Below are 27,969 nucleotides of genomic sequence, written 5' to 3'. Positions count from 1 at the left end.
AGAAGAGAGAGAAGGAAGAGAGAGAGAGAAGGAAGAGAGAGAGAGAGGAGGGCCTGGTGGGGAACTGACAGACGGTGATTGTGAGCTGCAGGACTGGTGTGTGTGACAGCAGCTACTGTGCTGGGACTTTAACAACACACCTACTGCTTAGCACAACAGGTGTCTGTGAATGCATACACGTAGTCTCTCTCTCTCCCCCTCTCTCTTTCTCTCCCTCTCTCTCTCTCTCCCTCCTCCTCTCTCTCCCTCTCTCCCTCCCTCTCTCTCCCTCTCTCTCCCTCTCTCTCTCCCCCTCTCTCTCTCACTCTCACTCTCTCTCTCTCTCTCTCTCTCTCTCTCTCTCTCTCTCTCTCTCTCTCTCTCTCTCTCTCTCTCCATCTCTCTCCATCCTTCAGTCTCTCTGGTTCTGTCTCTCCGCCTGTGCGTGTTGTTTTCAGAGGGTCCCGACTCGGGCTGTCTCAGGAAATACCAACATGCTGTTTTTTTTCTTCCCAGGGAAACTGACCGACATTCCCCTGGCTCTGTAAACACAACGCCGCACAACTGACACAGCCCCGTTCACACACTCACGCACACCACGCACACCATACACACACCATGCACACACACCACGCACACCATATATACACACACACACACACACACACACGCACACCATACACACACCACGCACACACACACACGCACACCATACACACACCATACACACACCACGCACACACACTACGCACACCACATACACACACACACACCACGCACACACACTACGCACACCACACACACACACCATACACACACACACACATACACAAACACCATGCACACCATACACACACCACACACAAACACCATACACACCACACACAAACACCACACACAAACACCATACACACACACCATGCACACCATACACACACCGTATACACACCATATACACACACCATGCACATCATACACACACCACACACACACACCATACACACACCACGCACACACACTACGCACACCACACACACACACACCACGCACACACACCATGCACACCATACACACACACCACGCACACCATGCACACACACCATGCACACCAACACACACACAAACACACACACATGCAGAATACAGGATATGGTGTAGGACACACAGGTATGAGGACGGACGGACTTGTGGACGTAACTTGATATGTGCAACTTGGAACGTTTCACCCGTGTGCTGGTAGGTGCAGGTGACAGTGTGTGGACAGTTGTGTGCGTGTTGTTGACGTGTATCCATGGTGAATCCTGCAGGCGTCGCCAGAAACATGCCGTGGTCAGTAGCACGCGCCAACACACAGGAAGCTGGCGTCAACACACAGGAAGTTGGCGCCAACACACAGGAAGTGGGCGTGACCGCTGCAGCAGAAACCTGAAGTCACTTATGCACAGAGCCGAGTGGCTGGATGTGGGTATGTGTCCTGGTCGCTGCACTGACGCCTCCTCAGGTCGGTCGGGGCGTCTGTTCGGGGGGGGAGGGGGGACTGGGGGGAATAGTGTGATCCTCCTACGTGCTACATCCCCCTGGTGAAACTCCTCACTGTCAGGTGAAAAGAAGCGGCTGGTGACTCCTCATGTATGGGAGGAGGCATGTGGTAGTCTGCAGCCCTCCCCGGATCGGCAGAGGGGGTGGAGCAGAGACCGGGACGGCTCGGAGGAGTTGGGTAATTGGCCGGATACAGCTGGGGCGAAAAAGGGGGGGGTCCAAAAATACCCCCCCCCCCAAAAAAAGTATCTGTATCAAGTCATGTCAATGTTAAGGTCAGCTCGCTGATTCGTTGCTCGGTCACGTGAGTGGCAGGACCGCCACGCGGCGGTTTCACCTGCCTCATGAGTCTGACCTGGTTTCACCTGCCTCATGGGTCTGACCTGGTTTCACCTGCCTCATGGGTCTGACCTGGTTTCACCTGCCTCGTGGGTCTGACCTGGTTTCAGGTGAACCAGACCAGACAGGGTGTGTTTAGGGTTTTATTGTTTTTACCTCTTTACTTTCTCAAAGCACCAGTCATTTAGCAGCAGACCAGCCAGACCTGTGCAGCGCTGAACCTCCTGGGCGTCTGGTAGGTGGAGGTGTGGGGGGAGACCCACCTGGGGGGGGGGGCTGCGGCTCCCGCTTGTCATCCATGCCAGAACAGGGCCCGGGTCCGAGTACAGGTCAAACCGCTGATTGGCGGCTGTAATAAAATCGGCGACAACACATTGTCAGTACCGCCCCCCCCTTTTCTCCCAAGTTGTGCCTGGCCAATCAGCCGCCCGCATGCCGAGCCGTCCCGGTCGCTGCTCCACCCCCTCTGCCGGTCCGGGGAGGGCTGCAGACTACCATGTGCCTCCTCCCATACATGTGGAGTCGCCAGCTGCTTCTTTTCACCTGACAGTGAGGAGTTTCACCAGGGGGAGTATCACATTATCCCCCCCCCCCAACACGGGGATTCAAACCGGCGGTCCCCATGTTGGTAGGCAACGGAATAGACCACCGCGCCGCGCGGTCGCCCGTCAGTACTGTTTCTGCTGGATATGAAACCTTCCTTTCGTCTCTGATGTGAATGGGAAGGTGACTCACCGGTACGGGACGCATCATAAACACGTCAAGGAGTGTCTCAGCCCCGGCGTGCTGAAACGGATCCTGCTGGGGGGGGCGGGGCCGGGGGCGGGGCCGGAAGTGATAGGTCTGGTTGTATAAACACTGTTCTGTTGAGAATGGGGTGACCGAGATCAGTTGTAGCATGTTTGAACTGAGAAATGGATCACAGAGACCCCCCCTCCCCCTCCCCCCCCCCACACACACCCATGTGAGTGGTGGGGCCGGTGACACACCAGTGCGGGCCTGTCGGGGATTAAGAACCGGTTTCATTTACACAACCGTACGGTGAAGTGTTACGGGCGAGACGGATGCTGGGTCACAACATGTCGACACACGGCGGGACCCCGCTGGCGACAGGGGTGTGTGTGTCTGTCCAGGACAGACACACACACCCCTGTCGCCAGCGGCGCCAGCAAATTCCCACATCATTGTTGTGTCTGTAGGTCCTCTCCCCGGGACAGACTGCCGGCGCGGTACGAAATCTGGTTTTATGTGGCAATAATCACACACACACACACACACACACACACACACACACACACACACGGTAAAACCAGAATCTGAGAGTGAAGTCTGTGTGTGTGTGTGTGTGTGTGTGTGTGTGTGTGTGTGTGTGTGTGTGTGTGTGTGTGTGTGTGTGTGTGTGTGTGTGTGTTTGGACAGGGCAAAACGGGGGATGTAAGTGGTGGGGAATCTCAAACACAACCAGCCCTTATGTCACCACACACACACACACACACACACACACACACACACACACACACACACACACACACACACACACACACAGCTGTAAGGGTCGTGGGTCATTAAGCCCCCTATTTAAAAGTGATTAGCTACAACAGGCTGTTGTACGACTGCTAGGCCAGAGAGAGATGGGTAAGGAGGGAGAGAGATGGGTAAGGAGGGTGAGAGATGGGTAAGGAGGGAGAGAGATGGATAAGGAGGGTGAGAGATGGGTAAGGAGGGAGAGAGATGGGTAAGGAGGGTGAGAGATGGGTAAGGAGGGAGAGAGATGGGTAAGGAGGGTGAGAGATGGGTAAGGAGGGAGAGAGATGGATAAGGAGGGTGAGAGATGGGTAAGGAGGGAGAGAGATGGATAAGGAGGGTGAGAGATGGGTAAGGAGGGAGAGAGATGGGTAAGGAGGGTGAGAGATGGGTAAGGAGGGTGAGAGAGAGAGATGGGTAAGGAGGGAGAGAGATGGGTAAGGAGGGTGAGAGATGGGTAAGGAGGGTGAGAGATGGGTAAGGAGGGAGAGAGATGGATAAGGAGGGTGAGAGAGAGAGATGGATAAGGAGGGTGAGAGATGGGTAAGGAGGGTGAGAGAGAGAGAGATGGATAAAGAGGGTGTGAGAGAGAGATGGGTAAGGAGGGTGAGAGATGGGTAAGGAGGGTGAGAGAGAGAGAGATGGATAAAGAGGGTGAGAGAGAGAGATGGGTAAGGAGGGTGAGAGATGGGTAAGGAGGGTGAGAGAGAGAGAGATGGATAAAGAGGGTGTGAGAGAGAGAGAGAGAGCGGGAGAGTTGGGTAGGGAGGGTGAGAAGTGCATCTGGGGGCAGTCTTTAAATTCACTCTTGTCTCCTCCCTTTTCTCCGTCTCCTTTTACCTCCTTCCCTGCAGCTCTGGTTTCATTCGTCCAGCAGAGCGGCGGTGTTGGGGGGGGGACAGAGCAGAGCTGTTCAGCAGCCAGTCAGTCGGCCTGCCAGCTCCAACGCCTCCATCTGACTCCCGGCACCACTTTAAGGATGTGGGCCGCACTTGTGTTCTGAGGCTTTCAGGAGTCGTGTCAAAACAAGTTTCTGTTCATTCCAGTGGAGGGCCCTGTTTCCTCCACCCTGACTCCTTTAAGTGTCTGCTGGGTGGTGTTGTCCTACTCGGGTCATCAGCTGACCTTGGCATGTGTAAATGTTAAAGTAGTTGAGATTGGCTCGCCCCGCTCCCGCTCCCGCCCCCGCCCCCTCTCCCACTGCTGCCGAGGGCCGGGACAGACACTTGACGTTTATTAAGTTTGCAGACAGGCAAGTTTTCGGGACGCGGCTCGACTCGGAGGGGACGTCTCCGTCTCGCGGAAGACAGCTGCAGCTGGCGCGTCCCTGGTGCAGAGCCGGAGAGCGACGAGCACGACGAGAGGAGTTTATCCAGAACACCGCCACAGAGTCTGATTTACGCTGCTGGGACGGACAGGGACGCGGCAAAGGGAGAGAAAGATCTCGTCCGCGTCCACGGAAAGGAAGGGTTTTGTTTTTATTGAAAATTCTTGGAAACTTTTCCAGACAGTTTTCCCTCCAGCGCCAGGCATGGCTGGGATGTATGGATGCTTCAGAGGCAGGAAGTAAGTGTCTGAATGTCTAAACCTGTTTAAACTCTTGGCAACATGTTGCTGCTTAGATATCCTAGCTGTCTCCCCTGCAGTCTACACGCTGTCTTCTGCAGGATTATTACCTGCAGTCTACACACTGTCTTCTGCAGGATTACTACCCGCAGTCTACACACTGTCTTCTGCAGGATTACTACCTGCAGTCTACACGCTGTCTTCAGTAGGATTAGTCTACACACTGTCTTCTGCAGGATTACTACCTGCAGTCTACACGCTGTCTTCAGTAGGATTAGTCTACACGCTGTCTTCTGCAGGATTACTACCTGCAGTCTACACGCTGTCTTCTGCAGGATTACTACCTGTAGTCTACACGCTGTCTTCTGCAGGATTACTACCTGTAGTCTACACGCTGTCTTCTGCAGGATTACTACCTGCAGTCTACACGCTGTCTTCTGCGGGATTACCACCTGCAGTCTACACACTGTCTTCTGCAGGATTACTACCTGCAGTCTACACACTGTCTTCTGCAGGATTATTACCTGCAGTCTACACGCTGTCTTCAGTAGGATTAGTCTACACACTGTCTTCTGCAGGATTACTACCTGCAGTCTACACACTGTCTTCTGCAGGATTATTACCTGCAGTCTACACACTGTCTTTTGTAGGATTACTACCCGCAGTCTACACGCTGTCTTCTGCAGGATTACTACCCGCAGTCTACACACTGTCTTCTGCAGGATTACTACCTGCAGTCTACACGCTGTCTTCGGTAGGATTAGTCAACACACTGTCTACTGCAGGATTACTACCTGTAGTCTACACGCTGTCTTCTGCAGGATTACTACCTGCAGTCTACACGCTGTCTTCAGTAGGATTAGTCTACACACTGTCTTCTGCAGGATTACTACCTGCAGTCTACACGCTGTCTTCAGTAGGATTAGTCTACACGCTGTCTTCTGCAGGATTACTACCTGCAGTCTACACGCTGTCTTCTGCAGGATTACTACCTGTAGTCTACACGCTGTCTTCTGCAGGATTACTACCTGTAGTCTACACGCTGTCTTCTGCAGGATTACTACCTGCAGTCTACACGCTGTCTTCTGCGGGATTACCACCTGCAGTCTACACACTGTCTTCTGCAGGATTACTACCTGCAGTCTACACACTGTCTTCTGCAGGATTATTACCTGCAGTCTACACGCTGTCTTCAGTAGGATTAGTCTACACACTGTCTTCTGCAGGATTACTACCTGCAGTCTACACACTGTCTTCTGCAGGATTATTACCTGCAGTCTACACACTGTCTTTTGTAGGATTACTACCCGCAGTCTACACGCTGTCTTCTGCAGGATTACTACCCGCAGTCTACACACTGTCTTCTGCAGGATTACTACCTGCAGTCTACACGCTGTCTTCGGTAGGATTAGTCAACACACTGTCTACTGCAGGATTACTACCTGTAGTCTACACGCTATCTTCTGCAGGATTACTACCTGCAGTCTACACGCTGTCTTCTGCGGGATTACTACCTGCAGTCTACACGCTGTCTTCTGCAGGATTACTACCTGCAGTCTACACGCTGTCTTCTGCAGGATTACTACCTGCAGTCTACACGCTGTCTTCTGCAGGATTACTACCTGTAGTCTACACGCTGTCTTCTGCAGGATTGCTACCTGCAGTCTACACGCTGTCTTCTGCGGGATTACTACCTGCAGTCTACACACTGTCTTCTGCAGGATTACTACCTGCAGTCTACACACTGTCTTCTGCAGGATTATTACCTGCAGTCTACACACTGTCTTCTGCAGGATTATTACCTGCAGTCTACACACTTTCTTTTGTAGGATTACTACCTGCAGTCTACACGCTGTCTTCTGCAGGATTACTACCTGCAGTCTACACGCTGTCTTCTGCAGGATTACTACCTGCAGTCTACACACTGTCTTCTGCAGGATTATTACCTGCAGTCTACACACTGTCTTTTGTAGGATTATTACCTGCAGTCTACACACTGTCTTCTGCAGGATTATTACCTGCAGTCTACACACTGTCTTTTGTAGGATTATTACCTGCAGTCTACACACTGTCTTCTGCAGGATTACTACCTGCAGTCTACACGCTGTCTTCTGCAGGATTACTACCTGCAGTCTACACGCTGTCCTCTGCAGGATTGTTACCGGTTGTTGGTGCCGACCCCAGTCTGATACGTGTTGTCACACAAAGCAGGTCAGATGCAGCTCATATTCCCCACAAAACATGCTGTCCTCACAACGACCTGCCGCGGGACGTGGGTGTCGTCGGTGGCCTCATGAGGATGTCATTTACTAAATTCAGACTATTGAATAACGCAACAGTCCTTTTGCTGCCTCTCAGCAAATCTGACACGATGTGTTTTAATGTTCTGACAAAGTCCCCTGGACTAAGTGTTGAAAGGGACTCATCCTTTGGGAAAAACCACATGGACATCCACATCAAGCAGCACATGCTTTTAATTTGTGTCTTGGTCTTTTTTTTTTTACAACGTCCTTGTTCTGATTTTGCAGCAGCCATGTATCATAAAGTTCTGTTTTTCTTTTTTCCACATGGAACAAAAAGGGTTGTAGTTGGCTTTTGTGGCCCACTTACACGTAAGGGGGGACGAGCGGAGCTGGCTCAGTTTGGACGGGACGGGGACCGGCCGGCCGGCACCGTATCTCTGAAAAGACGTGCACATCTGTGCAGGTTTTATGCAGCAGGGTCAGGCGTGCATGTTCGGGGTGGATGGACTCGGGGAAGTTGTGTACTTTCGAACCCAGACGATAAAATTCTCAGCTGATTTCCATGTTGGACGCTGACTGGCGGGCTGCCGGACTGTGGCCTGGGCTGTCTCCGGCCCTCCAGAAGCCTTTATAAAGAATGCTTTTAGCTCTGTGACATGATGAAGTGCTTCTGTGTCGGGGCAGTGTGGATGTTGTGCCCGGTACACTGACACCCCTGCCGCAGCCTCCTCTGTGTGCTTTTACTCACGTGACTTTTAAACAATGCTAGCTTTTAGAGCTGGTTCTCGGCTCGTTCAGAAAACCCGTCTCTCTTTCGCTCTGCGGCACATCTCTTATTTCATCTCCGTCCTTCGCTGTATGAGGGGAGGAGGTGAGAGGGGGGAAAGCACGTTAACTGGGAGGGGAGACAACTGGAGAAGCTGATAGACAGCAAATTCCACACAGCGAGGACCTGGGATTTGGTTTGTTTGCTCCGTATTGACTCGTGCAAAAACAAACACAATCCAGAGTCCTATATGCAATCTCTGTGTACACACACCCTTGCTTTCACTCCTCTCCATCTCGCACAAGGCCGAGTCATTTGCGCCACACGTGTCTCTGGGCGATTCCGTCGATGTGTCCGTGCATGAGTGATGGGAGAAGGAGCAAGAAAGAGGTCCCCGCGCCCTGTGCTCGCTTTGTGTAGAGGCCTCAGAGCTTCCCTGTCTCGCTGCATACAAATCCACTTCTGAAGCTGGGGTGCCCGGGTGTCACCACCCTGTGGCCTTGGCGACGTGGCCTTCAGCAGGCTTTAAAGTCGTGACTCCCAAACAAGGGGAGCAACACGGACTCCGTCTCGGCTCGGTAACTCCAACCTGTTGACCTATCGGCAGATCTGATCACCCGGTCCTGCTTCACACCCGACCGGAAGCCACGCTGCAAATGTGTTGTTAAGCGACTCGTATGCTGGCAGAGCCCGCAGCTAAAATGATGTGTTTCTCTATTTATTGTCTATAGCAACCGCCTGTCGGGGGTCCACCCGGTCAGAGCAGCGCCGTTGTCGGTGGACGGTGCAAATTTGCATGTCAGAGTCATAAACCTGTGTGAAAAAGGATGGCGAGGTCACCCATTTCTGCCCATCGCCATCTTGTCAGTCGTTGGGGAGTCAGAAAACACGAATCTGGCACAGCATGCGAGGAGCCGGGCGAGACCTTGGCACACGGGAGGACAGACCTGTCAGTCAAGGCAGACGTGCCTCAACATGGTCCTCCTTAACATCTTCTTAATGGAGCAGTTGTCAGCCGTGCTATCAGTTCATGGTGTCTCCTGATCTGTTGACAGCAGAGACAAAATGGACAGCGGAGAGTTGACACAAGTCCCACCCGACAAAAAAAGTGCTGAATTTATCTTTAACAGCCAGTAGAAATAGACGATTGGCATCATTTTGTGTGTGTGTGTGTGTGTGTGTGTGTGTGTGTGTGTGTGTGTGTGTGTGTGTGTGTGTGTGTGTGTGTGTGTGTGTGTGTGTGTGCATTTTAATGAGAGACAGAGTGGGAGGGAGAACACACACAGACAGAAAGAGAAACAAACAACTTTTCTCTGCTGTTCGCCAAGAAGATTGTGGTTTATTACTCTTGCAAAACAAACCACAAGAGATTTCATACTGGAGTCACAGTTTGTTGTAATCTTCATCCCTTTATCACGCATTGCCAAGGGGGGGGCGAGAGAGAGGGGGGGTCGTCTTTTTTCCTTATGTCATCTCCATTTCCACCCCGTTCTGTGTTGTGAGATCAGTGTGGAGGTCCTGGCTGGGGTGTGTTCGGTGTTGAGATGGTGCGGATGGAGGCCCTGGCTGGGGTGTGTTCAGTGTTGTGAGATGATTAGTGTGGAGCTCCTGGCAGGGGTGTGTTCAGTTTTGAGATGGTGCAGATGGAGGTCCTGGCTGGGGTGTGTTCGGTGTTGAGATGGTGCGGATGGAGGTCCTGGCTGGGGTGTGTTCGGTGTTGAGATGGTGCGGATGGAGGTCCTGGCTGGGGTGTGTTCTGTGTTGAGATGGTTCATATGGAGGTCCTGGCTGGGGTGTGTTCGGTGTTGAGATGGTGCGGATGGAGGTCCTGGCTGGGGTGTGTTCGGTGTTGAGATGGTGCGGATGGAGGTCCTGGCTGGGGTGTTCTGTGTTGTGAGATGATGAGTGTGGAGGTCCTGGCTGATGTGTTCAGTGTTGTGAGATGATGAGTGTGGAGGTCCTGGCTGATGTGTTCAGTGTTGTGGGATGTTGGGTACGGAGGTCCTGGCTGGTGTGTTCAGTGTTGTGGGATGACGAGTGTGGAGGTCCTGGCCAGTGTGTTCAGTGTTGCGGGATGTTGAGTGTGGAGGTCCTGGCTGGTGTGTTCAGTGTTGTGGGATAATGAATGTGGAGGTCCTGGCTGGTGTGTGTTCAGTGTTGTGGGATGTTGAGTGTGGAGGTCCTGGCTGGTGTGTTCAGTGTTGTGGGATGTTGAGTGTGGAGGTCCTGGCTGGTGTGTTCAGTGTTGTGGGATGTTGAGTGTGGAGGTCCTGGCTGGGGTGTGCGTGGCCTGTCCGGCTGTGTCTCTGCATGGCGGTAGGGGCTCATGCAGGCGGTTACATAACCACATTAAAGGGAGCTGGTGTGCTGCTGGAATGGTGATGATGCAGCGCCACATGAATGCAGACCACACCGGATTACTGATGAGGCTGGTTGGTCGGTGTCTCTCTCAGCCCATGTATGGTTTGTTACTAAGCACATCCCGTTATAAACAGGCTGCTGGAAGGAAGAGAGGATGGAAGGAGGGTGGGAAAGGTATGGGGAGGGGTGAGAAGTGTGGGAACTACAGCTGAGCCCGGAGGACAAGTCCTGAGTCAGTAACACAAGGCCATTTTCAATGATAACTTTTAATCAAAACCACCCGCAGAGCCGAGAGCTGAGAGAGAAGGTGGTTGCCGTTCAGGCATATGTGGTTAAACTCGATGGAGAGGGGGCGTCTGGGTAGCGGGGCGGTCTATTCCGTTGCCTACCCAACACAGGGGATTCTGGTTCAAATCCCCATGTTACCTCCGGCTTGGTCGGGCATCCCTACAGAAACAATTGGCCGTGTCTGCGGGTGGGAAGCCGGATGTGGATGTGTGTCCTGGTCGGTCGGGGTGCCCTTTTTTTGGGGAGGGGGGACTGGGCGGAATAGCGTGATCCTCCCACGTGCTACGTCCCCCTGGTGAAACTCCTCACTGTCAGGAAGAAGATAAACGGAGGTAGAAAAGTGGAGACGTCCCGCTGGATGTGGACCATAGATTGAACGTTCCACAAAATTCAAATATTTGACGGAATAACCTTTGAAAAAGCAGCGTGCCAAGCAAAACCAAGCGATCCGGCAGTTCCTGTCAACGGCCGGTGACAAAATTGGAGGGATAACAGGATTTCCTCTTGGTTAAACACTTCCCCTCCCAGAATCCCAAATGCCAGAGTTTGGCTGCAGAAATCCTCGAGTCTTCATCCTTTCCCAACCTCATCCTCGTCCTCATCACCCTCACAGCCTCCCAGTCACGAGGCTCTGGCTGAGGCCAACCGCTCCTCGTGTTCTTTACCTTGTTCCTCTCAGATTATTGTAGTTTGAGTCCAGATTAGATTACTGCAGGCAGCAGGCATGGGAGGCTAAGAAGCTAAAGTCCCTCCGTTTGCTGGTCAGTGTGGCAGCCCTGTGAGAGTAGTCCACAACATGACAACATGTGCGCAACACAGTGGAGTCGGTGTGTCAGTGGTACGTTATATCCTACCGCACAAACATGCTGCTAGGACGTGCGTGGACACAGCTACCTGGTCTGGTTTGTGGCGTTTCTGCTTTGTTAGACGGGAAACAAACGGGGCAGATGTGACGTGTCAGAGAGGATGATTTTATGAACTGGAGGTGATGTCACAGTCCGTGCTGTAAAATCCCTCATCGTGCACTGCAGATTACTTCAGAGAACGAGAGTGGCTGGATGTGGATCTGTTGCATCACAGGTACGCCGCCTGTTGATGGCGACAGCATCTGTTTGGAGCCATGATGCTCGTGAATACACCGTATAAGTACCCCCCCCCAAAAAAAAACTAATGTTCCAACTGGAGCCATTTGTAACGTATAGCTGTCTGATGAAACCGTTCTGAATATCCTGGACTTTAAGCTGGCTGACTAAATTAAAGAGAAAGAGAAAGAAAGAAAGAAAGAAAGAAAGAAAGAAAGAAAGAAAGAAAGAAAGAAAGAAAGAAAGAAAGAAAGAAAGAAAGAAAGAGAAAGAAAGGGAAAAGTGTTTTTCATGTGTGCTGCTGACAGTGCAGACGCCGAACGGATGACTCGGTCCAGAGAGAAATACTGTGGTTTTGTGGCCCTCTTTTAGCGCGCGGGGGGGGGGGGGAGAGAGCAAGCGAGGGGGAGAGAGAGAGCGAGAGGGGGGAAGGAGAGAGAGAGGGAGACAGACAGACAGACAACATGGTAGTTAAGTCGACAGGGAGGCTGAAAGCAGGGGGGATTCCAGTATCAGACTTTTAGTGGGGCTCAGCCCCTAATGAGAATGTGACGTGCGTACAGTTCCTTGCAGAAGTGTTCAACACCCCCACCCCCCGCTAAATCACTAATTTCTTTGGTTAACAATTAATACAATATTTTTCTATATGATATTATAATTTACAACAATACTTGAATAACCATTAAGTGACATGAGTTTTACACCACAAAATACTTTTTAAGAAAACTGAAAATGGAATATGAATATTCAACCCCTTCACGTCGGCAAACCTCAGTTCAGTTAGGTACAGAGTGTTAACTTTAGAAGCAGCCTAACTAGTTGGGTGGTCTGTTGTAGTGTATAATAATAATAATGGTTCAGAATGAAGTATCACAGATTTCAATATAATACACCTGTCTTTGAGAGGACCAGTCAGTTAATGCAACCTGAGCCAAAGAATCATAATGACCCGATCTTTCCAAAGTAAATAAAAGATGGAGTTATGGCAAAGCAGATATGAGGAGAAATGTACAAGGCGTTGTTTCAGTCTCCACATGGGGACCGTTCATATCATCAAGCAATAAAAGAAGCACCATACTGTACAAATATTGACAGACGGCTCGCTGAAATCATGTTGATACGTCTCCAAACACATCGAATCAGCCTCACGGTAATGTCAATCCGACCCAACCTTCTCTGTCAGAACATTCAGCGATTTTCTTTGCTGACGTTTCAACTTGGTTGTATTTTTCCTGCGCCACGAAATCCTAAATTCTCTACCTAGCTACATCTCACGATCTCCATTTCAAACTAGGGGGTGGGTAGGAAGTGTAGAATGGTGCTGATTTACAAGCTTTTAAGCCCTCGGATAAGTTTGCAGAATTTAACGTTAGAGGTAAGGTTATCAACTTCCTGAAATGGAAAGAAGGAATGCCAGCAGGGGTGTGGTGGGGGGTGTGGCAGGGGTGTGGTGGGTGGACTATGATGTTAGACTGAGGAGCTCCGATTACGATGGCTCTATAACAAATATTTGATTACTGCATAATGCTCATTTTGTCCGAAACGATGGGTGTTGCTCTTACACCGGCGTTAGCCTTCAGTCGTAGACTTATGTGAAGATAGAATATAAAGCCCACATAACTGGTTGTGAGGAGTGTGTCCTCCACAGCTTCTCGCTCCTCCTATGATTTTCTCCTGACGCATGTTGTTTGATGTCAAAAATTCCTCCATGACTAATAAAGATAACCCGGTGGCAGACGGTGCAGTTGGGCCTTGTACACATTCTTACCCTCGCTTTTTTTTTATCTCGCACCACTGTCAGGCGTATCGTAGCAACGCTGCGTGACAGCACGAGAAGCCCGTTCTCTGGTAGTGGGACACAACCTGACAGACAGGTGAGGCACAAAGTGTTTCCTTCTACCTCCTATAAACCACCTTGTCCTAGTAGTCCAACGTGGAATATTCCTCTTCCATTGATTTGCACTGGATTGATACTCAAAAGTATGGGATACAACATGTCCCGTATCAGTTCAACACGCAATACATATTTCAGTTTCCAATTATAGGATGATTCCATAATAATATAACAATTATTATTTTTTAGGAGTGCTTGAGCACCCCTAAAAATCGCCAGTGGTTGAAAGATCCTGAAAAGACGGTATCATTGTTCTTTTATTTGTCTTTGTCCTGTTATCTGCTCTATGTGTACGGTGCATAGTGGAGGACTTAAAAGACCAGGGAGGAGATTGAGAGGGATTAGTTTCGCACTTGAACTTAATGCGTGCTTTTACTAGCACCAAATGCTCCAATGCCTTTTTAAGTGCTACATTTCTGTGGCTCGACAACCTGAACTGTTGACTGTTGGCCTCGGGTTATTCTCTTATTTTTCATTATCAGTTTGTTTTGGGTTTGGGTAAAATACCTTGGATAAAATGGAAGTGTCTTCTAGATGTTCCGCACATAATGATCCAGTGAGCTAAAGATGCGTTTTTTAAGGGTGAGCATGAATGACTAGACTCGCTAGCCAGCTGGCTAACAGGTCAGACCCTTTAGCTGACTGGTTAGCGCAGTCGCACGTGGCACAGGCGACCCGGGTTCGCGTCCTGGCTGCGGCGCTTCCCGGCTGCCCCCCGAACTCGCTACATTGGTGTCAGAGGTGGGATGGTGAGACTGTGAGGCCATCGGAAGCGCGTGCGCCCAGAGGCGTGAGGGAGCTGATATGCTGAAGCACGGGGACGCGCTTCCCGAAGGAAGGCGAGTAGTGTAACGATCACGGATGACTAGACTCGCTAGCCCTTGAGTAAAGGGGGGGACCCTTTAGTCGACTGGTTAATGTACTCGTCCGTAGTGCTGGAGACCCGGGTTTGCATCCCTACTGCGGCGCTTCCTGGCTGCCCCCCGAACTCGCTACATTGGTGTCAGAAGTGGGATGGTGAGACCGTGAGGCTATTGGAAGCGGGTGCGCCCAGGGGTGTGAGGGAACTCGTATGCTGAAGCGCGAGGACATGCTTCCCGAAGGAGGGGGGGTAGTATATAACGACCACGGATGCTGACTCGCTAGCCCTCAAGTAAAGGGTCGGACCCTTTAGTTGACTGGTTAACGTCGTCGCCCGTGGTGCGATTCCCATTTGCCCCCTGAATCCGCTACAGGTATAACATGCGCTGCAATGGCTAGGTGGAGTACAGCGTTGGGAACTTGTCTGAGAAATGGAGACAACTAAAAGCTTCAGATGGAATTGAAAGCGGTGCAGCACTGGCTGGGTTTCTCAGTTGCAAGTCATACATGACGCAAACAACGGTTGCAGAGTCCAACCGAAACAGCGGCAGAGGTGGGGTTGAGGGCCGCTGTGTGGGGGGTGAGGGCCGCTGTGTGCGGGTGAGGGCCGCTGTGGGCCTCAGCTGCACATCATACCTTTAATCAGCGATCCTAGTTCGGTCCTCTTCTCTCTGAGCCGTCCCATCTGGATTTCACATCAAGATATGTGAATGAGGGGAAAAATAACAGACCAGCGACTTTTGATTATGGGTTCTTAGTGACACACCAAACAACGTTAAAATGGCACCAGCAAAAAAGAAAAAAGGAAAATGAACCATTTTAACTCACTGGCCCATCATTTAGGCCTTTAAGGTCCAACTTTAGTTTGCCTTGCCAGTGCTAAGGCTTTTGACTTAAAAATAGAACTTCTTGGAATAGTAGCTATATCTCTTTCTCGCCACATTGAGGTTAGATTTCCTGTCGGCCCGGTCTTTAACTGTGGGAAGCCAGCGGTTCCAGCTCAGATAGGCATTCAGCTAACGCTGGCTAGTGTTAGCATTGTGATGGCTTTTGTTTAGGTTGTGGGTTCCAAAGCTGGCCTTTTCTTTCCATATGCCATCCCCGTTTCTCTCTCTCTCGTTCTATCTTTGCCGTCGCTCTGAGTGGTATAAGGAGTATTGTAGTGAAACTAGGCCATGGTTTCAGTCCAAACAGACTCTTGGTTTTACTCTTAATGATAGCCCTGGTTTCCAGCAGATGTTTTCTTTTCTCTCGTTTGCCCTGCAGCTTTGAATGGAGTTTGGTTCGCTCAAAACTCCCCCGAATTCTTCCAAATGCTGTTTAGCGGTCCGTGCCTCGTTTCATTTTCTGTTTTATGACCCCTTTATTAAAAGAAAATGAAAATATAATCCTTTGTTTTTGGCATTGTTGCTAACGAGATTGTACATTTTGCCTGAATTTTACATGTTTGTCATTTATCTGATCACCCTAAGTACAAACGGCCGGAGTCAGGGGTGAGAAAGCCCAAGATACTGCAAGTCTCGGGTGTCTTACAGCGTTACTTTGACCTCAGAAGACTCTCGTGAGAGGAAAATGCTAGAAAAAGTAGCTGTTTCAGCGTACAGTAAATAAGGAAAGCCTGCTGTCGCTGCGTATTAAATACACCACGTGCACAAAATACTAGCCCCCCCCCCCCATGAAATAGACCAAATCCACGATGCCAACGTCCAGATGTTGTGTGAAGGCGATAGCTGTCTTATGCAAACGGAGTCAGACGAAGGGAGATGTCCTGCTGTTGATCAGAGCATCAAACCTAAAGTCAACCTCGTTCGGACGCGACAGCATTTTATCACATGACGTTTGCTGAAGTTGAACGTCACAGTTGCTTTTAGCTGTGCCAGCGAGGCCGTGTATAGAATTTGCACAAGAAAAAAAATCATACGGCATACTTTGTGTTGTGTACACAAACTTGTAAGTGGACTGGCATGCAGTGATTCTGTTTATACTGCGAGCCCCTCCATGTCTATATCTGTACTTAGTGGTTCATACCACGAGGCCATGTGTACCGTCTCAACTGCCCTGGAATCTGTATTTACTTTTGCTCTCGCTCTCTCTCTGTCTCTCTGTCTCTCTCTGTATGTCTCTGTCTCTCTCTTCTCTGTCTGTCTGTCTGTCTCTGTCTCTGTCTGTCTGTCTGTCTGTCTCTGTCTCCGTTTCTGCCTTTCTGTCTGTCTCTCTCTCACTGCCTGTCTCTCTCTGTCTCTCTGTCTCTGTCTGTCTGTCTCTCTCTGTCTCTGTCTCCGTTTCTGCCTTTCTGTCTGTTTCTCTCTCTATCTGTCTCTCTCTTTCTCGCTGTCTCTGTCTCTCGCTCTCTCTGTCTCTCTCTTGCTCTCTCTGTCTCTCTCTTGCTCTTTCTCTTGCTCTCTCTTGCTCTTTCTCTGTCTCTCTCTTTCTCTCTGTCTCTGCCTCTCTCTGTTTCTATCTGTCTGTCTCTCTCTCTGTCTTTCTCTGTCTTTCTCGCGCTCTGTCTCTCTCTCGCTCTCTCTGTCTCTCTCTCGCTCTCTCTGTCTCTCTTGCTCTCTCTGTCTCTTGCGCTTTCTCTGTCTCTCTCTTTCTCTCTGTCTCTGCCTCTCTCTGTCTCTCTCTATGTTTCTATCTGTCTGTCTTTCTCTCTCGCTCTCTCTGTCTCTCTCTTGCTCTGTCTGTCTCTCTCTCGCTCTCTCTGTCTCTCTCTCGCTCTCTGTCTCTCTTGCGCTTTCTCTGTCTCTCTCTGTCTCTGCCTCTCTCTGTCTCTCTCTATGTTTCTATCTGTCTGTCTCTCTCTCTCTGTCTTTCTCTCTCTTTCTCACTGTCTCTGTCTCTCGCTCTCTATGTCTCTCTCTTGCTCTGTCTGTCTCTCTGTCTCTCTCTCGCTCTCTCTGTCTCTCTTGCTCTCTCTGTCTCTCTTGCGCTTTCTCTGTCTCTCTCTGTCTCTGCCTCTCTCTGTCTCTCTCTATGTTTCTATCTGTCTGTCTCTCTCTCTGTCTTTCTCTCTGTCTCTCTCTGTCTCTCACTCTGTCTCTCTCTGTCTCTCACTCTCAAATTCAAATTCAGATTACTTTATAGGCATGACACTCTCTCTCGCTCTCTCTTCCATTTTTTTTTTGTCGTCTGCCAGCGGAAATTAAAAGGCTTGCAGCGTGTGACAGACATATAAACAACATGTTGCCCTGGCCAGTGAGTCCGCTTTTTAAACGCTCAACTGGCTTTTTCACATTCCTTTCAGCATGCATCCATTCCATGCAATGAACTCTTCCACGCAGGCTCAGGAAGCAGAGCAGACCAGGTCAGCCCTCTTTCTGGACCACTTGGGGGGTTTTTTTTGGCCAACCTGTTTGAATCATGTTGCAGCAAAACGCCAGAACTAATGCCCCGGAGGGTTTCAAACATATGCACACTGTACATCCAAAGTATGCGAGTAAGCTTAAGGTAATTAATTGTACTTCAAAAAGCAGCATTTTGCTCCTGACTTTGGTCAGTTAATTCATTGCTTACTCTTTTCACGTGGCTTAAATTGAGGGCAATTTCTGCCATTAGGAGACGAACAGCCCGGGGTTTATCCTGTGGAACTGGGGCTGTTGTCAATAGTGGAAACAGGAAAATCCCTGTTTACTGTAATATAATCAAGCCGCTTTGGAGGGAAAACAACAATTTCTGGAGCAGTTCCTGAACTGCAGCGGGTAGAATTACAGCTGGCAGCCATGCCAGCGTGGAGCCTGGCCCTGCCAGATGACGGAAAGCTAAGCAGGGATGGGCTTGGCTAGTACTTGGATAGGAGACCTCCCGGGAAAGCTGAGTTGCTGCCGGAAGTGGTGTAGGGGGTAGTCTTCCCTCTGGTCCTGATTTAAAAAACAACAAATATCAAATCCCAATGCCCCAGTGCAGTGACGGGGACACTGTGCTGTAGGAGCCGCCGTCCTTCGGGTGAGACGTTAAACCGAGGTCCTGACTCACTGTGGTCATTAAAGATCCCATGGCACTTCTCACAAAGAGTAGGGGGGTCCCCGGTGTTCTGACAACATTCCCAACCTGGCTCTCTCCATCTGGCCACCTAATCATCCCCCCATGTCATTGGCTCAGTGATTCCCCCCTCTCCACCTCAAGCTGATGTGTGGTGGCGTTCTGGTGCAAAATGGCTGCCGCGCACCACCCAGGTGGTGCTACACATCGGTGGTGATTGAAGTGAGTCACCCCTTCCACTGTAAAGTGCTTTGGGTGTCTAGATAAAGTGCTATATAAATGTAATGATTAATATTATGATGGTAGGTAGTGTAGTGAATTCAGGGGGCAGCCCGGAACTGCTGCAGCCGGGCTAACCAGTCAACTAAAGGGTCCGACCCTTTACTCAAGGGCTAACGAGTCTAGTCATCCATGGTCATTACACTACCCCCCCACACCTCTGGGCGCACGCGCTTCCGATGGCCTCTCACCGTCCCACTTCTGACACCAAAGTAGAGAATTCAGGGGGGCAGCCGGGAATCCGATGCAGCCGGGATGCGAACCCGGGACTGTATTAACCAGTCAACTTAAAGGGGTCTGACCCACGTCCGTGGTCGTTACAGCAGAATTACAGCTGCTGTAAGTGTTCTCATAGCCAGTTAGCATCACGTGGTGATTACCATCCTCATCACATGTTGCCATCACTAAGGGACTGAGTTGAATGCAGATCCAAGCAAACCCTACATGACCGTTACCTGGTCAAGAAAAGCTCAACCCAAAGACTTCTAGATAACTCTTTACAGCCGTGGTCTCCCCCGCCTCGAAGAGCCGCCGTCCTTTCAGGTTTCACTCCCACCATAATGTAACATGGCTGGTTCATACCATAGGGGTACATAAGTAAAATCTGGGGTGTTACATCAGGGCTGGAGGGGAAAACGACAACACAACAGGGTTGCGCACCGAGTAAAAGCTGCAGTGGAATGCGTATTCATGTGACGAAGTGCAAAGCCTCCATCTTTGCCGCTCGGTCCCCCTCTCTCCGAGAATGCCGTCTTATGGTTTTCTGGCCCGCTGAAGACGGTTTACGACATGTAATTCAATGAGGACACATTAGGTGTACGGCTGGTTGTACAGGAGGATTAGGACTGGAGCAGAATGGATTGGCTTTGGAAAGCACCGAGTCTTATATAGACACTACTAAAGCACATAAGTCACTAAATTGGATTAGCTGCTTCTTGGATGGACTGAAGGAGGTGTGCGGTGGTCAGCAGGGGTTGGTTGGCTACCAACAGCCCATGAGGAGTCGCTTATTTCAAAAGTCCACATGGAAAATACTCCCCAGACCAAGGGCCGGGTTTTGTTCAACAAGACGGCGGTGAGGTGGGGCAGTTGTTTTAAGAGCCCCATGGCTTTACGTGTTGGTGCTTGGGGCGTGCTCGTGGTCAGAGATCTTGTCAATCAATAAATCTGATCCCCGTTGTTTTCGCTGAGGGATTAAGGCAGAAGTGGATTAGTTTTGCTTTGTGTCAGTGCAGGAGCGCTGTAGACCAAGTCGAGCTAAAGTCGTGCGTGACGTGTGCAGCCTCAGCATCCCTTTCTAGCTCATCTGAGGAGCCCTTCATCCATTTCCCTTCATTGCCTGTCTCTCTTTGTTTCTTTATTGTTCTCTCTTTCACGTGCATCTACTCTTCAGGAACCAGGAACACTTTATTTCCCCCGCCTACAGCAGTGCAACACAACCACAAAAAACATGTCCTAGAACTACAAGGACGCACATATCCAAACTAACAAATCACTGTCCAGGAGAGCGAACGCCAGCCAGGATGACTGTCAGAACTGCCGGTCTGCACGGGCTAGCAGTTAGCTTAGCCTGCCCCGCTTCCGCGTCCTATCAGACCGCCCTCGGTGTTGCCTCTTTGGGCGCAGCTCCAGGCAGGGCCGTGGTCCCTGGGCCCACAGGACGCAGCAGACTAGGCTCCCCCAGCTCATCCAGCACCAGCTCTCCCAGCCATCAAACGAAGACAAAACTCAGACGTGGACATGGACAGTAGTGGGTGAGGCCGCCACAAACGTGAATCCACACCGCCATCTCTTGCTCTGTTTACCACTGCTGCAAGATGCAACCTGCATGAAGTGATGTCCAGTCATGACTCAGGACAGCTTTGTGTGGTCTGGATTAGGAGTGCATTCTGTTAATAAGTCCAGCAGCACCTCACAGCAGATAGCATGATGCTTAGCTCTGTATGTGTGTGTGTGTGTGTGTGTGTGTGTGTGTGTGTGTGTGTGTGTGTGTGTGTGTGAACAATCACGTTTCTGTCTGCAGGTGTTTGTTGAATATAAATTTGTGTATGATATTTCAGCAAAGAACTGGCACTCACAAAAATTTGTGTGTGTGTGTGTATGGGGGGGGGGTGGCAGGCATGCAGGCAGGCATGCATGCAGGCGGGCATTAATGAAGTTGTTTTCCCTGTCTGGTAAAGTGAAGATCCCCCGCCGGGCTTGGGTACATCCAGGCTCTAATCCTTTATTACATAATGAAGCTGATCAGCCTTGCACGCTCACACACCTGCCCACACATTGTGTGGTCGGGACAGAGCTGAGTGTGTGTCGTGGGGTCGTGTGTGTGTCGTCGGGTCACTGTAGGTGTGTGCTTTACGGTCTTAAAGTTGGAATCTGCCACTTTCCTCCTTCAAATCATCATTTTAGCCATCTGGATCAGGTCACATGACACTAACCAGTATTTCTACCGTGGATGGAAACCTCTGATCGCTGCACTAGCGCCTCCTCTGGTCGCTCGGGGTGCATGTTCGGGGGGGCTGGGGGGGAATAGCGTGATCCTCCCACGCACTACGTCCCCCTGGTGAAACGACTCACTGTCGGGTGAAAAGAAGCGGCTGGCGACTCCACATGTATCGGAGGAGGCACATCGTAGTCTGCAGCCCTTCCCGGATCAGCAGAGGGAGTGGAACAGCGACCGGGACGGCTCGGAAGAGTGGGGCAATTAGCCCGGTACAAATAGCATCAGAGAAACTCGCTCACGGCCAACGAATAAGCAGACAAACACACCCTGAAGGCCACACCCCTCGTGCAGGGCATCCTGGAGGCCACACCCCTCAGGCAGGGCATCCTGGAGGCCACACCCCTCGAGCAGGGCATCCTGGAGACCACACCCCTCGGGCAGGGCATCCTGGAGGCCACACCCCTCAGGCAGGGCATCCTGGAGGCCACACCCCTCGGGCAGGGCATCCTGGAGGCCACACCCCTCGGGCAGGGCATCCTGGAGGCCACACCGCTCAGGCAGGGCATCCTGAAGGCCACACCCCTTGGGCAGAGCATCAGAAGATGGCACGACACAGTTGAGAAATGGATTTACTCAAACGACTTCTTTTTTTGAAGCACTGCTATTCACAGAACAGATTTTGGTAGTTGACGTGCTCAGTGTAAAGGTAAAAATCCCTGATATGAGAGATGAGAGTTTGAGAGATGAGAGTATGAGAGATGAGAGTTTGAGAGTATGAGAGATGAGAGTATGAGAGTTTGAGAGTATGAGAGTATGAGAGATGCAAGTATGAGAGATGAGAGTATGAGAGATGAGAGTTTGAGAGATGCGAGGATGAGAGTATGAGAGATGAGAGTATGAGAGATGAGAGTATGAGCGATAACAGGGTTGGTAAAATGCGGTGCTCGTGTCATCAGTTAGTTCAGGATTCAGCTGTAAGTAACTGCTTATTGTCCTCTGTTTATCTGGTAAGACTTGTGTTTATAGCTTTTCTATTGGGTTTAAATGTTTCATGAAAAACCCGGTTGGAGTTTCTTTCTGTCTGGAGCGGAGCACCACGGCCGCTCTTCCAGACCCCTGTCTCTTCCCAGTCTCTTCTGTCTTTCTCTTTCTTTTCATCTGTTTATCCAACACTCTGCTTTCCTTTCATACCGCCTGTTCCCACAACCCTCCTCTCTTTTCCTCTCTGACCCACCACTTCTCCCCCGCTTTCTGTCCTTCACCTCTCACGTCCTGTTTGTTTGTTTCTCTTCCTCCCCGTCCTTCTGCTTCCCTCTTTCTCTCTCTTTCTCTTTCTCTTTCTCTCTCTCTCTCTCTCTCTCTCTCTCTCTCTCTCTCTCTCTCTCTCTCTCTCTCTCTCTCTCTTTCTCTCTCTCTCTCTCTCTCTCTCTCTCTCTCTCAAATCTCTTTGCTGGCCCCTTTTCTTTGTTTCTCTCTCTCTCCTCCGTCTGCCACCTCCCTCACTCCCTTCCCTTCCAGGATGTTGTTGTCATGGCCCCGCACCCACATTTCTGACCCTTAGCTGGTGTTTGTAATGGCGGACAGATTCCTGCCGTAGCATTCTATCATTGTGATGTAGCATTCTGTCGTTGTGACGTAGTGTTCTGTCATTAGGACATAGCATTCTGTCATTGTGACATAGCATTCTATCATTGTGACATAGCATTCTGTCATTGTGACGTAGCATTCTATCATTGTGACGTAGCATTCTGTCGTTGTGACGTAGCATTCTATCATTGTGACGTAGCATTCTGTCATTGTGACGTAGCATTCTGTCGTTGTGACATAGCATTCTGTCATTGTGACATAGCATTCTGTCGTTGTGACGTAGCATTCTATCATTGTGACGTAGCATTCTATCATTGTGACGTAGCATTCTATCATTGTGACGTAGCATTCTGTCATTGTGACGTAGCATTCTGTCATTAGGACGTAGCATTCTATCATTGTGACGTAGCATTCTGTCATTACGACGTAGCATTCTGTCATTGTGACGTAGCATTCTATCATTGTAAATAGCATTCTGTCGTTGTGACTGCTGCCGCCAGTGTAACATAACACCTCTGTTGAAGTTGTAGTTTTATTTGAGCTAGCCAAATCAACTGGGTTAGTTAAATGATAAAGTAGTTCATGTGCAACTTGAATTTTGTGTGTTTTTTTAAATCATATTCCCAACCAAGCACGATCATGTGCTGGTGTACCTTCAAATTTTTTATGTTCTTCATGATTTCTTGTATGGTTCATTTGCTCAGATGATGGCATGACTTAGGGCCCTGACACACCAGGTCGGCTGTTGGCCAATGTCAGGTCATTGGTGAGCATCTCTAGTTTTTGCAGTGTGTCCCGCACCGTCAGCACTAGTCGGACCCCTGTTGGCAGCTTTTCAGCCCCGTTGTTGAGAGAGATCACTCTGATTGGCTGCTCAGCTTAGTGAATCAGTGCTCAGCTTAGCGAATCAGTGCTCAGTTTAGGGAATCAGTGCTAAGCTAGTGCATCAGGGCCGTCAGCTGTAGTGTCTGTGGTGTGTTCAAGTGCTAGTTTTTGGCCCAGACGTGAGGCGACGCAACAGTCTTCATCGCTGCTAGTCAGTTTGGTGTGTCTGGGCCCTTATGATATAAAACCGGTTTTCGTCGGTGTCCGGGTGGTGTGGTGGTCTATCACCGGTCCGGATCCCCGTGTTACCTCCGGCTTAGTCGGGCATCCCTACAGACACAATTGGCCGTGTCTGCGGGTGAAAAGCCGGATGTGGGTATGTGTCCTGGTTGCTGCACTAGCGCCTCCTCTGGTCGTCGTGGCACCTGTTTCGGGGAGGGGGAACTGGGGGGAATAGTGTGATCCTCCCACGCACTACATCCCTCTGGGGAAACTCCTCACTGTCAGGTGAAAAGAAGTGGCTGGTGACTCCACATGTATGGGAGGAGGCATGTGGTAGTCTGCAGCCCTCCCCGGATCAGCAGAGGGGGTGGAGCAGGACTGGAATGGCTCGGAAGAGTGGGGTAATTAGCCGGATACAATCGGGGAGAAAAAGGGGAGAACATTTTTCAAAAAAAAATGTCTGCATTACCAGAAAGTGATCTGGTTCTTACACCTTTTAGGGTTGCCAGGTCCTTTTTGCAGAGTTACACTGTCCTACTTTGAACACGAAGGTAAAGACTGCAGGTGAATGCTGCCTGCTCGGACAAAATAACATTGCGGTTTATGTGTATACTGTACATAGTGGCCTCATACCATTCCATGATGTGAATATTTAGTAACACTTTAGTATGGGGAACGTAATCACCATTAATTAGATGCTTATTAGCATGCAAATTAGCAACATATTGGCTCTTAATTGGTCATTATTACGTACTCATTAATGCCTTATTCTGCATGGCCTTATTATACAACCAGTAAGCCATTAACTATGAGTTTTCCCTCTATAACCTCAGAATTATTGCTTATTAGTAGCACCATCTCAATATGCTTAGCTTAGTATGGACTTTATAAGGTGGTAGTACCACAAGAAGAATTATTCTCCCTTACTAACACTTAATGAATATGCTCTGTTCTTACATAACAACACACAAAACTACAAGTGTTAATAGTGTTAAATTACTGTAAATTAAGTTTTTGTTACTTAGAATATTTTCCCCATACTAAAGTGACATCTTGATCATTACTAATTCACTAGTAATTAAGTTTTTTATGTTCCCCAGACTAAAGTGTTACCGAATATTTATATATGTAGAATATTTTGCTCTCCTTGCCTCTCAGAAGGTAGAAGAGCAGCACAGCTGCAGAGACGGTATCACTGCACAGTAAATTACTGCCTCGGTTGCTGCCGCTTCACACAATAGAACGATTCAAAAGGTTTGTGATGATGATGATGGCGATGACGCAACGCTGATTCTGGCAGTGATTTAAGATGAAGAAGACGAGACATGACGAAGTTGTGTAATGCCGTTGATTGGTGTGACAGGCCCTCAGTATATGATAACTAATCCTGTGGAATGTTCCATCTGTTTCTGGAAGGAGCTCGTTGTAAACAGTGTCGGCAACAACGCTCCAACCACTTACTCGGTGGAAACTGCATGTCCAGAAAACATTTTTCAAAAGCCAGTGTTGTGCAGAAGCCTTCCCAAAAAAGAAAGCTGTTCGTTTTCCTGCTATCGTCAATACCTAGTTTGATGTGAATTGGGCCCAGGTTCGTCAAAAAGGTAAAACAGGAGCCTACCTGCAGAAATTATGAACTGAATACGCGAAAAAAATGTCAGGTTCGGTTGTTGCCCTTGTTAAAGACAATTGGAAAACTTAAAAGATTTGTGATGGGGATGCATCGAGAAACTTGGGCCTGTTTGACATAGTTTTCTTGTAGCTACTCCCATAGTATTTTGATGAAGTTATTTCCGAGTAGTGTTTTCCCTTGACTTATCTCTCCACTCTCTCCATATTAGGACGGTCTCTTCATCTGTCGCTCTTTTTTTTTCTTCTCTGTCTTCTTGCTTCCTGTTCTCATGACCTCCCTGGATCATGTGGAGATGAAGCCAGTCATAAAGAGAATTGACCATGGCTTTGCCTCGGTTTTTCTAAGATGACCACTTAACTCTAGTCAAAACCATATTTCTAGTCCCTGAGCTTGCTGCAGAACTTCCCGGAAACACCAGAAAGACAAAGCCAATTAAGTTGTAGCATGGAGTAGGCTGTTATTTTAACCTTGCTAAAGAGCTGTGGTTGTGTATTGAAGGCCAGCTGATGGAGGGTAAAATGGTTCAGCATGGGGGGCGTCCGGGTAGCGTAGCGGTCTATTCTGTTGCATACCAACAAGGGGATGGCCGGTTCGAATCCCCGTGTTACCTTCGGCTTGGTCGGGCATCCCTACAGACACAATTGGCCGTGTCTGTGGGTGAGAAGCCGGATGTGGGTATGTGTCCTGGTCGCTGCACCAGCGCCTCTTCTGGTCAGTCAGGGCACCTTTTCGGAGTAGGAGGGGGGTAGCGTGATCCTTCCATGCGCTACGTCGCCCTGGTGAAACTCCTCACTGTCGGGTGAGAAGAAGCGGCTGGCGACTCCACATGTATCGGAGGAGGCATGTGGTAGTCTGCAGCCCTCCCCGGATTGGCAGAGGGGGTGGAGCAGAGACCAGGACGGCTTGGAAGAGTGGGGTAATTGGCCAGATACAATTGGGGAGAAAAAGAGGGGGGGGGGGATCCACAAAAAAAAATGGTTCAGCATGCAGGATCTCTCACAGGGCCTTCCAGTTCCTGCCAGTCGGAGAGGAAACTCTTACAAGTAGTATCAATGTTAATAGTATGGAGCCCAGGAGTGTCCAATTGACCAAGAAATTTAAAACAAGGTGTTAATGCGAGCGCATGCTTTATAAATCATGCCCACAAATTACTCTAATTGTGCCCGCAAACTATTTAATTGTACTTCTGAAATATAAAATTGTTGGTAGAGTGTATAAAATTTGGGTGTTTTAGCTTTGGTGGGTGGGGAACATATGAAGAGTGTCTTGGGCTATTGATGTATTGTTGTGTCTAGAGTAATCGAAACAGTGATGGATCTCTTTCATGGATTCTCAGAAGTTGTGGTATGTCATATGCCATGAGGCTACATTGTGTACGGTGGGGAGGCACAGTTTAGATGGCCGTACTCTAAAATTTGACCTTGCGAGCCTTGACCTCAGCAAATCTTGCTGTCGCTAATTCCATATCCAGTGACCTCCTGACCTCATGCTCAGTGGAGAGAACAGCAAGTGCAGACAGCTTGTCCTGTGATGCAGTTGACCCGAGGTATGTTTTAATGAGTTTCAGTGATGAGAAACTTCTCTCGCCTGAAGCTACTGTCACAGGGAGAGTGAGAAGAAGTCCTAGAGCTGTACTCTAATTTGGATAGATTTGTACCCTCTACTTTTTATCCTGCAAGTTAGTCCCATTATCTATCATGACTGGCCTCGACAGTTGGAAAGATCCAAACCTAGTTTTTCTAGGGGCCCTAAAAATGACTCACATAAACCTGTTGTGTCAAGTGCCTGAAAAAAACCAACAAAGTGCTCATGAATTGAGACACCTTTTGAGGTCTCACAATTCGTAGCACCACTGCTGCTTATTGTGGTCTGGAGTGTAGTTCATGATTACTTTATAATATTTGGCTTTCTTTACTCTCTCTTATCAGTTGTACACTTTGCCACAAGGGACATTGGTTCATTTTGAATATGCTTGCTGAATTAAGTGTCATGTAGCTCTTTTGCCTGAATTATCCTCAGATGCTCTCTAATGACTGGGTCAAACTGAGCCATCAGTTCTACTTGCCCAAGGAAATTTCCATTGCCAGACTCAAACACCCTGTCTGAGTGGCCACGAAATGCAAGATTATGCTCTGCCAAATGGTACACCATTGCAATTAATCTTCTTAAAATCTCTTTCCAGCGGTTTACTTGAGGAGCAATTAGAGTTTGGTTCACCTGATCTACAGCTGTGTGATGTGTTCAGCAGACTTCTCATGCTGTCCTAAGTGGACTGAGAGTTTTTTTTTCTGCTATTGAACCCATCCCCATTTAGCTGAGCGCTCTTTTCTCCGTTTCTGAACAGGCGGCAACAAAAGCACATAAGTCTTTTTTTCCCCCACTGTACACGAGCCAGGACCTGCTTATCTTCTCTCCATTCTTCATTTTCATGTAGTAGGTACTGCTTGTAAATCTGCACCCTTCTTGATTTTTTTGGAAAAATTCTCTCCTCGACCTGAACTGGTCCTCTCTGCACTATTGAGCAGTGCTATTTGTCTGACAGCTGTTTCGGCCAGAGTGCTGGGTT

At 49.5% G+C, this 27,969-nt stretch overlaps 1 protein-coding gene across 4 annotated transcripts in view; it reads left to right on the top strand.

Moving 5' to 3' along the window:
- Positions 1-27,969, top strand: part of zgc:66433 (uncharacterized protein LOC321250 homolog) — a 96,455-nt gene that overhangs the window by 9,388 nt on the left and 59,098 nt on the right. The window contains exon 1 of one of the 4 annotated variants that reach the window (XM_056300438.1): positions 4,646-4,947. The exons of 2 other annotated variants lie outside the window; for them this stretch is intronic. In XM_056300438.1, coding sequence (XP_056156413.1) covers positions 4,913-4,947 — 35 coding nt within the window. In that variant the 5' untranslated portion in view covers positions 4,646-4,912. Of the gene's footprint in view, positions 1-4,645; positions 4,948-21,714; positions 21,846-27,969 lie in introns of those variants that run through there. One more of the 4 variants, XM_056300516.1, reaches the window with a different exon arrangement.

The sequence above is a fragment of the Lampris incognitus genome, chromosome 1, assembly GCF_029633865.1.
Source record: "Lampris incognitus isolate fLamInc1 chromosome 1, fLamInc1.hap2, whole genome shotgun sequence".
Classification (NCBI taxonomy): Eukaryota; Metazoa; Chordata; class Actinopteri; order Lampriformes; family Lampridae; genus Lampris; species Lampris incognitus.
Note: the sequence above shows the minus strand (reverse complement) of the source record. Positions and strands in the feature narration are given on the sequence as shown.